The sequence below is a fragment of the Strongylocentrotus purpuratus genome, unplaced genomic scaffold, assembly GCF_000002235.5.
Source record: "Strongylocentrotus purpuratus isolate Spur 01 unplaced genomic scaffold, Spur_5.0 spur5_contig_858, whole genome shotgun sequence".
NCBI classification, from domain to species: Eukaryota; Metazoa; Echinodermata; class Echinoidea; order Camarodonta; family Strongylocentrotidae; genus Strongylocentrotus; species Strongylocentrotus purpuratus.
The window spans coordinates 1,682,638-1,697,116 of record NW_022145566.1 but is presented as its reverse complement, the minus strand read 5'-3'; the positions used below and the strand labels follow the sequence as shown (position 1 = coordinate 1,697,116).

The window sequence follows — 14,479 nt, the reverse complement described above, 5'->3', positions numbered from 1 at the left end:
CAAGTGTTCTGCAGGAAACTTAAATACAATCAAGCGGTGGACAAAAATACAGCTTTTTTCATGTTACCAAATTGATACTTACTTTGTGATAATATCGATTACCGGTAGTGTAAAATGGCATGGAAGCAGGGAGCCTGCTAAATTTAGTGAACTCTGTAGTCTGTGCGTGCGCTAAACACACTGAAACAAAAACTCATTTTGTGGCTAATTTTGTACAATGGCTGAGGCCAAGTTGATAACTGGAATGACCAAGACTATCGCTGGGAAAAAACCCAATGAAATGTCGAAAAATATTGACAGGATTTTGACTTTGGTTAAAAACTGGAAATATAAAAAAATTCATCGCTGACTTTTATTTTCATCAGCGCTCTGCGGGTTTCGGCCCCTTAACCCCGCGCTGGCGATGCGAAAAAAGGATTCTGCGTAATAAAATATGCCCAGTTTACCGTCTACTTTTATGGGTTGTCCGTCTTTCAGAGGATTTATCGCTCATAGTCATAACGTGAAATTCTAGTCTCTGTAAAAAGTTATTGTAGACTAAAATGCATCAAGAAAATCAATACGGAATCTGTTTTTCGCATTTAGAGTCTACGTCCCCATCCATAGCTGTCTACATAAATAATTGAAATGCATTCACACACTCACACACACACAAAGAGAATTAACAGCTTACAGATAGATCCTAAATTGCAAAGAGCATGAACAAATCCATGATCCTGATGATGACCCAGGGGCTCGTTCCTAGAAACCAACGACAAGACAGTCATAACTTTATCCGCCAACTACGGAGATGTCTCTGATCTTCCTAAACCGTTTCACGAAGAGCTTACTAGCTAGTATCTCGTGAGATCGATATTATCGGCGAGAAGAGGATCCGAGAATTAGCCTTAGTCGCAATACCACCAGATTATTACAAAATTAATATTAGGGAAAATGCAATTATTTAAATGAATTAGTAATAAAAAAGATTGAAAATGATACCAAGAAATAAGAGATCCAATATACTTCCAAATTTGTGTAGATTAAACAATTGAAGTACTTGTAAAATATAATTGTGAGTTTTTCATTACATGACCAGTGAATCAGTTTTGTTGTTGAGATGGGCACCCCCCGAATATTTTCATTTGATAGTTTATAAAAATACACCCTTATATTATTCTTTGAAAAAATACGATTTAATGAAATTTGTGTTCAATGTTTTTGGCGTCAGCACAATATAAAAATTACAAAACTTCAATATTTCAAAGGTTAAAACATATGTTTAAACCATTCACTTTACATAATTGAAAATAGAATTCATCTCGAAATTAATATGGGTCTGAAAACTAAAGAATACACTTCAAACTATGGCTTGCCTGCCGTGGCAAAATACATATCCCTTCGACGAGTTTACAATGTGGAAATAAAGACGTATAATCAGTTTATTTAAGTGGAAAAATCCTTAAATACAAACATGGCATATTTTCATGAGATTATCAAATACAAAAAACAATAATTCACTGTTTAAGTGAATGTGTAGAAAAATCATAGTTGGAGGATTTATTGTTCTTTTTTGCCAGCCATAGTCTACCCAATAAATGACATGTGATGGCGCTGCCCATCGACTAAATAGTTATGACAGAGATACGACGGTGTCAGAGGTGTCATAACTCCTTAGTCAGGATGTTGTCGTTGATCTTGGCAAAGAGGGCTTGGTGAAACACGTAGCGGACAAGTTGTTCACTAACGCTGATTTAGTCAAGAAGTTAGACTTATGACGGTTTGTAGGAACGGGCCCCTGGTCCCTGCTGAATGACAACACTACAGCAGAGTAAATTTTAACCAACATGAATTTCAACGTGTGGGTATCATTAAAACCAATTTGTTCCCAAGACAAACATAGTAAAAATTGCCGTAAAAAGATACAAATCTTGTATTAATTTTGAAACATGTACAAAAAAACTTACTAAAACACTAGCCATGGCGATAACCTGAAACAGCAAACAATGAGCCAATAAAAAGTTAAAAACAAAATCAGTTCCCAAATTTGATGATTCTGAATTCTGCGTCTTGCTGCGAGAACTCTTTTTTCAAATTCCGTCTTCGACGCATGCGCACAGCGTAAAGTGAACTGATAAAATGGCAGCCCCCATGGATTTTTTAGGAAAAGTGAGCCAAGCTTGAGTTACACGACGCTCTAGACTTTGATTTCGATGGAAAGGAAGTTCTGTTCTGAAGATATGTCCAGGTTTCATGACATTATACTTAGATTCGAATCTATACTCCGATTAGTTTGACTGTAAGTTTTCTAAGCGTAGACGTCTAGTCTAACTTGGTAATTTATTTTTATATTAATTTCAGGGCTGGGGCTTCAGTTCAGGCCAGGCCAGCGCTAGGCAGCCTACCGAGCCTCGCTCGCGGGTTGTGCCTCGGCCTCCCGGTGCATCCTGGCCCTAGCCCATAAGGTAGGACGAGGCTGAGGAGCCGGACCCCGTATACGTGCGCCAGCGCAAGCACTTACACTGCACTGGTCCGGCTGGTATATGGTATGGCCATGGGCCAAGCTACGGAGATGTCTCTGATCTTCCTAAACTGATGAACAAAGATTGAAAGAGTCTGTAACACTAGCAAACATCTCATAAAATCAAGAACCGTGAGTCAAGATTAAGACATTGATTGAAGAAATAAACAGCCTCAGCTCAGTTGCAGTTCCACCTGATTTATATAGATCTAGGTCTAGATATTTTTTGCCAATTTAGAAAAAATGCAATTATTCATTAAAATAATTTAGAAAGTAAAAAGATTGAAATTAGGAGCAGGGCCAGGGGATACGAGATGCAAAATACTTCAAAAATTGTAGTCATAGGTAATCTGGTTTAAAGTGATGTGGTAATATTGTTGAAGGTTGATTAAAAAATTACGTAATTTTGGTATCTCTGAAATGTTACTTATTATCTTCCTTTTAATGCACTAACCCTCTGACATGCAAAAATGTGTAACTTTCTTATTAGTTATCCGATTTTGCTCAAACCTTTTTTTATTGGTTTGTCTGATTTTTCTGCTTCTATTGAAAGTAAGTTATTTTTAGAGTGGACTTGGCCTTTAGTATCATATTGCAAATAAGTATGAAAAAATCTATTCCGTCATCAATAACAAAGAAAATTAATGTCTATGACATTTTTCTGTACAGAGCAAATTGGTGAGGAGCTCGCAAGGTACGTCGAGGTGTTGATAAGTTTTGTTTGATTGATCGCAACTTCAAAATTCATAGCTGTCTTATTTTTAATTGAAATTTGCTCAAACAAACTTTCATTTACCCGTTTTTCTCTTTTTCTGCTTCGATTAAAACCAACTTAGGATGGACTTCCCCTTTCAGAGCCAGTCCGTGTCACTGATGTTCAACCTCAGTATCCATAACTATTAATTCTGAAAACAGAATGATCATAATCTATTTTTCCTTGTATCTTCTTATTCTTTTACAGCAAACTGAGACAAGGTTGCATACAAGCGCTGTTAGAACTTATGAACTCTGCAAGCAGCAATGAATCACATCAAATTTGAAAAGTCTACAGTTATTGACATAGATATGGATGCTGATGGCGGTGAAGTTTTCAATATCGCCAGAGAAGATTTAGACAAGAAAACCCATTTTAAGGTTTGTGCTTCCTTTAAAGTGATGTTCATAAACCAAATCATGAAAGTTTGGGGGTTTTATTTTTCAATAAACTTTGAAGGTTTAGAGGACGAGATATGTTAGGTTTGCATATCTAGCTGGATAAACAAGTTCTTTCCTTTTTATACACTACTTGGCAAATTTATAAACAATTATTTGAATTTAACAACATTAAAAGAACCATACCTCTTATAATGAATTTGAAATCGACTCATCAATGAGATATTCACAACTGAGAAATACATGTACCTAAGTATATATCCTAAAGAGATTTCTCCATAATGCATTCATTCTAGAGACATTTCTTTCTTCCTCCATACATGTGTATATGTATTCCAAAGTTAGACAGTCAGGCAAATGTTTGACCATGTCAGCTTTACCACCACTGTGATTAATGTTATAGGTTATGGTTAGTGATGAAATACTCTGGTCATAGATTTTATCTACTTACATCAACATGTATACAAACTGTAGATTGTTGTGGGGCCAACTTGCATTTAGCATGTTTTAAATAGGAAGTTCTTTCATATGAAACCAATGTATATTAAAACAAATATGCCTGCGGCCAAGCACATCCCTGTACTGACATGCTCTTTCACATCATACCTCCTTGTAGGTCATCCATTATGTGATGGAAGCCGGAATCAAGTTACACTTGGAATCTGTGACGCTGGCATCTGCATGCTGTATCTATCATCGCTTCTTTGCCGAGTGTGAGCTGAGCAACTATGATCCATACTTGATAGGAGCTACAGCCATCTACCTCGCCACCAAAGTTGAAGAGCAGCATGTTAAACTTAGAGACATCATCAATGTCTGCTACAGGTATGACAGAAATGATGGACCATGTTTATATCTAATTCAAAAGCAGAGCCAAGCTGTGTGGTTTATTTACTATGGGCTTCGATATAAGAGGTCCAACAAATCTTTGCTGTAGTTATATGTTGGCAAAACCACCAGATCTTTAAAGTTACCTGTAGATGTAAATTATTATATTGTTTTTAGAAAGAAAAAATTCACAGGAACTTGGCCTTTAGTGTTTTATACAGCATCATGTGTTTAAGAACTAAATTTAGAAAACAAATCAAATTGTTTTTATTTTGAATTTTATTATTACTATCTGATTATTATTATTGGTATTATTGTTTTATTTGTTTCGTCTTTCCAAATTGTTTACTGGATCAATGAAGGCATTATAAATGCCGTTTTTTCATATGATTATTTGTTCATTGTTATTTTGACTTTTAGAAGTATACTGCAATTTGAGATCTTTTTTATCAATATAACTAAGTTTGGGTCATTAACTTCAAGCTACATGAAACTGTGCATTCATTATTAGTCACGAAGAAGTTGCGTGCATATAACATCAACTTTGGTCACAGTGTCAGATTTAAAGAGTTATTCATTGGTCAATTCAAGATATAGGGAGTAGCATTCTGTTGTTCCAACTTTTCATTCTTCTCTTTCTTTTTTTTCAAAATAAATTTTCAGGATTCTACATAAAGAAGAAACTCCATTGGAAGTTGGCAAACAATACTGGGAACTCAGGGACAGTCTTGTCAACTGTGAACTGCTCTTGGTCCGTATGCTCAAGTATAACCCAAAGGTATGTTGTCCTTAAAGCAAAAATAATGACATCATAATTTTTACAATAACATGAAACTTGACTCAGTTCTGTTGTGATGAATTCCTTGTTTTCTTAATTTTTCATAGTAGGACACTTCGAGTTCAATAGTATGACATAACACATTGAGCCCTATGTTTCCCCTCCATAAGCATAAACATGGTAATGTGGTTTCATTTTTATTTTCAAACATTGAAATAGGAGCTTCATCAATTTGTACAGGTACCATGTGTAAAAAGGGACAGTGTTTTCCCTGATAATAATGAAAGCCGATTATTTGTGTACATACTGTCTTTAAAAATTATCTAGTTTGTAACCAGAATTTTTTTCCTGTTCAGATTGGTGACCTACCCCACAAGTACCTTGTACATTACCTGAAGTCATTGTCACACTGGATGGACAGAGATGTTTGGGATCAGACACCAGTCTGTCGGACAGCCTGGGCCATGTTGAGGGATAGCTACCATAGTGACATTGGCCTGCGTACCAAACCTCAACACATGGCCGTAGCTGTCATCTACTTTTCTTTACAATGTTATGGTCTGGAGGTGCCGCTCAATGATGAGGCTGCCAATCCATGGTGGAAGGTATGTCATTTATAAATTGTACAAGAAAAAGTGGCAGGAGTAAGTTTCATCACGGCGAGAAAGTCAGTAACCCCTCAAAAGAGAGTGAAAATGTGGACTTTCATAAATGATGACGATGATTTAGTGTGTGCAGTTATTTAAATTTTGTGGATGTACACAAAGGATATTTGCTTGTATATCAAGGTCGTAAAGGGCATTTTTTTAAATTGCTATTCAGAACTATGGTTCTGTGTACATAAAGGACACATGAAGTATGTGTACTTTCTCCTATATGAGAGGAGAAAGTGATATTAGCAGGGGGTTTCTTCCCCCCACCCCCCCCCCCCCAAAAAAAAAAGGGGGGGGGGGGAGGAAAGACATCAGGCCTGTCTGTGTTGAGATCATGTAGGGGAAAATAGTCCAGATTTTTAATCTCTTTAAATATTACAGACTCTGTGGTTTAAGTTGGCCGAGGAGTATTAAGGCGACGCATTACACTGAATCCATTACAGTGGAAACGTGTTTTATTGAGGCAGTTTGAACCATGAAAATGACATTGTTCTATCAAGTATCTCATTATGCCAGAGCTCTTTATAGTGCATTTCCAATTTACATGTACTGTGATTTTTGACATCCATTTAAACCTTTGTTTGCAGGCATTTTCAGAGGACATCAGTGAAGAAATCATTCAGAAGATCGTCACTGAACTCATTGAACTCTACGAACTGGATGATAAAAGGTGACCTACAATTCAGCTTTGTTAAATGTGACGATAGCAGCAGAGATTGTGCTTCTCGCCTCTTGTGAACTTGCGTCTTAAGAACGGGTCCAAACAGTTTTACAAAAGAGCAACCAAATTAAGGCATATTTTTATGTCTTTGGAGAGTCAGGAGTGGATTAAGCTTCATGACGAGGATACAAGAACATGCCAACCATAGCAATTCTCCCCTAATTCTGATATTACTCTGCCTCTGGTTCAACACATCAAGAATCTTGTTCAGAAAATTCTACTATCCATAAAGCGACTTGTATTTCAAAGGTGATTCCATGTTCCTAACTTTTGGATGCATACAGTGCAACATATGAGTAAATACAGATTGCTGGACAAGAACCAAACCTGAGTTGTGCTCCGTAATGAAGAATTCAACAAATAAGCTCCGTTCCCCTTCCAGCTCCTTTCATTCAATTTTATTTAAAAAAACTTGGTTTAAAGAGCATTGTCATCTACCTGACCCCTTTAAATATTGTGTTTCATTTTAAGTGACAGAGAAGTGTTTAATATAATGAGGAAGAAAAATGTGCCATGCCCATGTTGAAATATTATATGGCTGTGACACAAGTTTAGTTTGAACTTGAATCCATTGTGTATTTGAATGAACTTGAGAAAATGATATTCCAGATCCCTTCTTAATCATGCTATTTCCAGATAGATGTAAACTAAATTATTTAAAACTATGTGTAGTACACAGACTTTTTTTTTCTGAAAAGGACTTGACAACTGATGTGATGGGTAACAGCATGGCTAAAATGCCACTGTGAGAAGGGCATCACACCTAAATGCTGCATGGTGAAACTTTATTATGCTGCCACTTTGGACGAGTTGATTTTAATTGCAATGACGAGCCTTCGTCATTGCCTTGTTTTCGTTCACGTTATTAATATTCTTGGTTCTTCTTATCGTCCGAAAATCCCATTCGTTTTGCACGTAGTGCTTGTTATCACTCACTATGCCCTTTCCTCATGTCCGTTTCCTTTCAAATTTCATAGGCATAGTCTCTAACATCTCATCAAGGTCACTACATTCTTCGATTCTCGAAATTACTCATGCATAACCGTCCAGGCGCCATTTTGTCCGTTTCTGGTCCATTTTAAGGCCTTTCTTTTTTCCTTCCTATCTCCACTATCCTAGATCCTACAAACTTCTAACAAATTCCTCTAGATAGTCTAAGAGATGTTCTTTTATCTGCGACATATCACTTGACCTTGAAAATGCAATCTTCATACTCAAAATTCACATCATAAACCGTCTCCGTCAAAAAATTCTCAAATTCTTGAAAAATGGACCCCTAAATAATCTAAAACTGCCATAACTTTCTCATATAAATTCCGTTTTGTATTTAAATCACACAGTATCTTTATCTCATAATTGCACATAGCCATGCTAAATTTCACGCTCCAATGGCTATGCAAAACATAAATAGCGCCCTCTAAAGTTCTGGGAATTGGCTTTCTTTTTGTGGCCGTATCTCCATTATGGCTTGGCAGACCCGTACCCTTTTTTGGATTTAGGTACTTGAAGATCTGCCCTTTCCAGCCATATACAAAATTATATACCTTATCGCTGACCAAATTTGAGAAAATTGCCCTCCAAATTCGCCATTTTCAAGAAAATTGTGAAATAACTTCAACTTGCTCTAAAATTACGATCCTTAGACCTACGTCAATGAAACTTGGCAGACACATGTATTCATATACGTGACAACTGTCCGCAAAGTTTGGTAAAATTCGATTATGTCAGCGCAAAGTTATCGCCAAAAATGATGTATTCTCCATGCATTACGTGATAACGCCTTTAATGCGTGCAATACATTGCGCGCAGATGACAATGGTGTCAAACTGACCGCAATGAAGTGGCCTTTCGAATGATACCAATTATGGTATATGTTCACACAGAAAATTGTGAGTAAATCGCATTTGAACAAAGGTCACTACACGAATTCCGCCGAGTTTCCGCCCAAATCTAACACGTATCGGCTATGACGTCATTTTTTTCAGACTGCTTTTCGCCCCTTAAATGTCTTTCTTTTTCCTCGAAAATTTGCAGTTGCATGCCAAGTTCCAATACGCAGGGCACCTCATGGCCGGATTTTTGAAATTGGTCAAGGGGGCTATTCAAGACGCCATTTTGTTCTATAAATCTATTTTACATCACGTGTTTCGATAGGATTATCATAGAAAAAAAGAGAGTGGTTTACAATAACAAACATGAAAATCTCTTTCTAATGATACAAAATACGGCCCATAAAGAGACATAAAGAGAGAGAGAATTTTTTTTTTAACTCCGGTCATAATACAGATCCTGTACGTTTTCCGCCCATGCATTACACGCATTGTCTTTGGGGCAAATCGGGTTCACGCTTTTGACCCCTAGAACGATCTTGATTGAAATGACGAACATGCAACTAATCCCATTTGTTTTTGCACGCAGTGCTTGCGAGCCCTTTCTAGGTTCTTTCCCCTATCCCAATTTCTTTCAAACATCGTAGGCATAGTCACTACCATCCCATCAAGGTCACTATTGAGGCCTTTCTTTCGCCCTACCTGTCTCCAATATTACAGAAGCTAAAGACTTCGTACAAATTGCTCTGGATAGTCCGAGAGAAGCTCTTTCGTTCGACACGTAGAAACACGGCGTCATTGCACGCACATCGTTGTGACACGATTGCATTTCTAGTTGTGATTACTTATCATTAGAGTGTAATCAATTCAGGAAGATTTTACTACTTGCCCCAAAAGCAGTTTATATCCCTTTGTAAAATACATTAATCTCTGTACAACTCAAATTTTCCCCATGACGAATCAAGCCTTGGAAGTTGGAACAAATTATGCTAAACATGTTATTTACACTTTCTAATAACAAATTTGCATAAGTTGAACACAAAGTTGAACACGTCCCAACAGATTAGACTTATGCAGAGTTGACTGTAATATTGATTTGACCCTTTTTGAATAATAAAGTTGGAAGAATGTAAAGTGTTACACCCTGCAATAAGGTGGACAAGTTTGGAGTGGTACTGTACCTGCATATTTGAAGATAGTACAGTAATAAATCAATGATCAGTTACCTTGACATTTTAAAGGTAAGGTAAATGATGACCTACAACCTGTTTTAAATTTTGTATGAGATTTGTTACACTAATAAAATAACTAACTTTTCATTTGACTTGTATTTTAAATCCGTCTTAATAAATGTCTCACGTGTAGTTTATCTGCTTGACTATTTGATTAAAGATGAGGTTGAGTTCTGGTCGTGTGATTGCACGTGGCGTAAAAATCTGTCCCGATTTTCACGATGTTACATGACATATTTAGAATATGAAGGCATTTGTTTTGAAGAGCCATGCTTTCAGGGAACATGTTTTATCTGATGTTCTTCCACACTTTCGTAATAACAATGATAACGCTCACAAATTATTTTTCAACTCTTCCCAGAACTCGACCTTCTCTTTAAGTATGAAAATGATTTGACCAGGAACCCCTTTAAAGCTCTGTAGATTTAAGAAGTGGCAAATCCTTTGAGATGTTAACATTTGATTTATTTGTTGTTGTAATCTCTAGGTTATTGTCAAGTTCAAATTACAATTACCTTTAATAATCATGAATATGTCCTTTATTTAACAATTTTGTAAGGGTGGATACATGAAGAAATAATGCAGTTGTTCATTTTGAATAAGTTGTACAAATAACATAGAGAACATTTATTACATTCTGAGAATATGCAGTTTATTAACTTCAGAATGACATTTTATGAAAAAGTGAATTGTCCATGAGAGGTATTTCTTTGATGCATCATGCATGTATATCACGAAACAGGAACTCATATTTTTCTACAGGCTACATTGAACAATTTTTATCACTGCTCAGTAATATATATTAAAGCACTTCTAAAGTGTTGGGAGCCCCAAATTCGCAAAAAAATTGATGGCAAAATTTCACTAAAATTGTATCATAATTTGAAAAAGGATGTCATTTATAACACTTCTGAAAAGATTCCCCCCCCCCCAATAAAAAATGTGTTGAAGATGAATATTGATAAAAGAATACATAATTTGAGTTTTCTGTTGTACACAGAACACCTACATTTAGTATACTTTAATCAATATTCGACTTAACACATTTGTTTTGAAAATCTTGCAGAAATATGTCTTAAATGACATCCTCTCTCACCGTCACATTATAAAATTTAGCCATCAAATTTTGGGGCTCCCAACACTTTCTTTAGAGGGGCTTTAATTAAGATGAGAAATGAGAAAATATCAGGCATGGTATACACACAATACACTTGATTATTAATACACAGACACAAATGCATGTACTGGTATAGAACTCTGTTCAGTTCGAGTCTAAAACACAAAACCCTTTCTTGTTCTGTGACTTCATGTATTTGACATTAGGCAGAATAATGGGTTACCCCACATCATAATGTTGAAATCAATGCACATGATTCTCAGTTAAAAATTGATTCTAAATGTTTAGAATAGTGGCATTATAACCTGCTTAGAGAACACAGTAAGCTTGATATTCATGGGCAAGTCAAGGTACTTAATTCATTCAGCGTTCCAAACTTAGATCAACAACGAACGTGTCGTTGCTCTCCATATTTCGTCCGATCTGATTACTAGAAGGGCTCTTAAAGTGACTCGGCAACATTGTTGAAGGTTGATGAAAAAAATGTAATTTTGGTATGAAATGCTACTACTGTACTTAACCTCTAACATGCAAAAAATCCTGAAAAATTTCTCAAACCACAAAGGCATCACTGTGTAACACCCTCAAACAGTAAACTCTCCCAACCATTTTCCCATGAAAATAAGACATACCGTAAGACAGGCTTTTATAAATCTGTCAAGTGTCAACACTTCCATATCTGGAATGGTACATGTATATAGAGCCACTTCATTGCTTTGTGACAATTTAAATTCACCTAAAATGTAATTAAATTGTAATAATATAGTTGGGAGAATTAAGGAATCGATCAGATTATTTTTTCCCAATTTTCATCATTAATAATGAATGGTCTGCTTTCACTCAAACTTTCAGATTATCTTTAATTGTACATCTAGCATTATAGTCACTACCTTAGCACCATTTTCTCTCATCTAAACGATGTTACAAAGTCCCTTTAATACAACGATCAGACACACAAAAATCTGAGATGTGGTCACTGGTCAGTTACATATGGGACAAAATAGCTTGGACTTGCCTTGGCTACACCCTAACACAATCCTGATTAATCCAGGTGCGTTAAAGGACATTGCAACGCCATGAATGAGTAGATCTCCATTGTCCATGGCATATTTTTGTTGCAGGTCCATGTCATGTCTGAAACCAATTTCTCAAACATACATCTCGATTTTATAATTCCATTCATCCACATCCGCTGAGCTCTGCTTCCTCTAGTTTTCTGAATTCTTTCGGTGGGATGAAATCAGAAGACTCCTGTGGAATGTGAACATGAACAAAAAAATTGTTGAAAACTTCAAAATCAATTTCAATAAGTTCACAAAGGGTCTCTAAAACATTACTATTTATTACTCACAAGAATGGCTAGATATCTCCCTTGCACAACTCACACGCGGTGCTTACACATGCCACTTATGATATTTACATCTATAGTGATCTTTTGCTATATTATTTTAAGAACAAGAAGGTGATGAATGCATTTTTGTATTCAAGTTTTCCATCCGTACATGAATGTCCCATCATGAAAGGAAGAATTGGCTGTGATGTATCACTATCACTTCCATAGACTGATGTTACATTGCAGAGTGTACATAGTAAGGTTAAATGGGTAATATAAAGCTCACCTTTCGCACAGTGAAAGCACATCTCTGGCTTTCATAATATCCATACAGTGTCAATGCACTCCACAGTTTCACCAAATCGCTAAATGATAAGAAATATAGAGCATATAGGCATCATATACTAATTCAGTCATTTTATAATGAATTATATAACTTTGAACGTACACTGAATGCAATTAATGCAATATATCAAAGGTCATCACATATTTCTAATTAGTTGGATCAAAAAATTATTTGGAATTCAGTCAATTTTCCTTCAATTATTACATGGCATAGTGTAATTTGCAAACATGTACATGTACACTGTACATTATTTGTCATATTTTTGAAATATGTTTCAAATTGTGCATTTGGCATTCAAAGACAATTGACTAGTAAACAATTTTAAATTGGTACCAGTAATTAAAATAATCGTATATAATGGAGGTAAAGAGAAAATATATGATAAACTGTTGAAGTAACCATTCAAGATTCTTAATTTTCAGCTATTTTTGTGTATATATATATTTTTTTATATGAAACAGAGTATGTGAATTTGTGAAAAATCAATCCCATCATAATTTCATTAAAATATCCCATCATAAATTCATTAAAATATCCCATAAAGTCTAAGACATGATCTGGTGAACAAATATAAATACCCACCTCTGTTGAACTCTAAGAACTCCCTGCAAATTCCCAGGATTGTACATCACAAGATCTACCGCCATTGCTGCCCCAACATCACCATGCAGTTGCTTCAAGGCCAAAGTTACAATCCCCTCAAACATTGTCTCTTCCACATGTGGTGCAGAGCTTTCAAACTCTCTGTCACAAAATATGAATAAAACAAAATTACAACATCAACAACTTGGTAAATTGGTCTAAATGTAATTTAAGGTAATATGAAGTTTTGGGAAATGTTGAAAATTGGGTGGATATGCTAGTGATTCTTTACAATTTTGATAATTGGATGCCCCTGTGGCCGTGGATGCATTATAAGCACTAGAAAATTTAGGTCCTAAAACACTTCTGCTTTCAAGAAAAATTGAATATAAAAATTTACGGGTGCTCCCGGTAAATTTTGATAAATTTCAAATAGTGCCTACGGCCGTACAATGGTAGCTGCGACCATGAAAATCTAAGAAGATGTTGTTGTGATATACCGTAATATAATTTCCAAACGGGAATAGCTAATCGGTCAATTTTTGTCTAGAAACATTGTTTTATAGCTTAATTGATATCTTGAACTTGAGAGGCCCCCCCCCCCCTGGATCCGCCACTGGATGTCACCACTCTAGCAAAGCATTTGATAGTCGACACTTTAAGTTAGACCTATGTATTGCACATTAAATGCAAACAATGAAGACGATGTTGCTTGACAGTAGAGTAGACTCTAGACTTACAATTTGAAATTTTGAATTTTTAAAATATTCTTTTTAACATCAGTAAGTTGACAAAAATTGTATTTTACTGCTATTTAGGTGTCATCAATTGTCACTAAAGTACCGATTTGAGTGAAATCAGTTGAGTTTTCTACAGTGGTGTTTTGAAAGTTGAGAATCAATATGACAGCCAGGATAATGCAGCTATGTGTGGATGTCGTGGATGATGTCCAACTCTACTTCTAAATCTAAGACATGGTAGACTACTCATATTACTTGATACTCACAACATGACATCTAGATAAATGTCTGCGCTGCTGTCCATAATGTCAAGAAGGTTGATAGTCGACTTCTTTAAGTTCTTTTCTCTTGGTTATCCTGAATTACAAGTTGGGGAGAGCCCGGGAGAGCTAGATACCACCAGTGAAGGGCACGTGTTTACTGACACGTACGCGGTTCGACAACGATAATCCAGCCGAAGCTTCGGGGCATGGGCTCACTCTGATCTGCCTGTTTTAGGAGTAATGTACGCGCGCTAAACGTATGGGTATGCTGTCTGCTCTTCATGTCCTCGAACAATTTGTATTTTGTAGTACACTTTTAATACTTATGAAAAGTGCAACTATTCAAATGTGAGAAATAAATTAAAATTGATTTATTAGGAAATTTAATTATGAATTACGCTGAAG

The 14,479-nt window shown here is 35.9% G+C and overlaps 2 protein-coding genes across 2 annotated transcripts; one reads left to right on the top strand and one right to left on the bottom strand.

Moving 5' to 3' along the window:
• Nucleotides 1–2,094: 2,094 nt before the first annotated feature.
• On the top strand, nt 2,095–7,284 carry LOC592909 (cyclin-Q). The gene is made up of 6 exons (XM_030997587.1): nt 2,095–2,278; nt 3,462–3,634; nt 4,269–4,477; nt 5,144–5,258; nt 5,615–5,863; nt 6,499–7,284. The coding sequence occupies exons 2-6, from the start codon at nt 3,521–3,523 to the stop codon at nt 6,583–6,585; spliced, it is 774 nt and encodes a 257-aa protein (XP_030853447.1). The 5' UTR covers nt 2,095–2,278; nt 3,462–3,520; the 3' UTR covers nt 6,586–7,284.
• Nucleotides 7,285–11,687: 4,403 nt separating this feature from the next.
• LOC100889555 (ribonuclease P protein subunit p14) lies at nt 11,688–14,325 on the bottom strand. The gene is made up of 4 exons (XM_003724531.3): nt 14,078–14,325; nt 13,072–13,233; nt 12,430–12,508; nt 11,688–12,061 (listed from the first exon to the last, which is right to left on the bottom strand). Exons 1-4 carry the CDS (start codon nt 14,113–14,115, stop codon nt 11,990–11,992), a joined length of 351 nt encoding a protein of 116 aa, XP_003724579.1. The 5' UTR covers nt 14,116–14,325; the 3' UTR covers nt 11,688–11,989.
• Between the last annotated feature and the right edge of the window lie 154 nt (nt 14,326–14,479).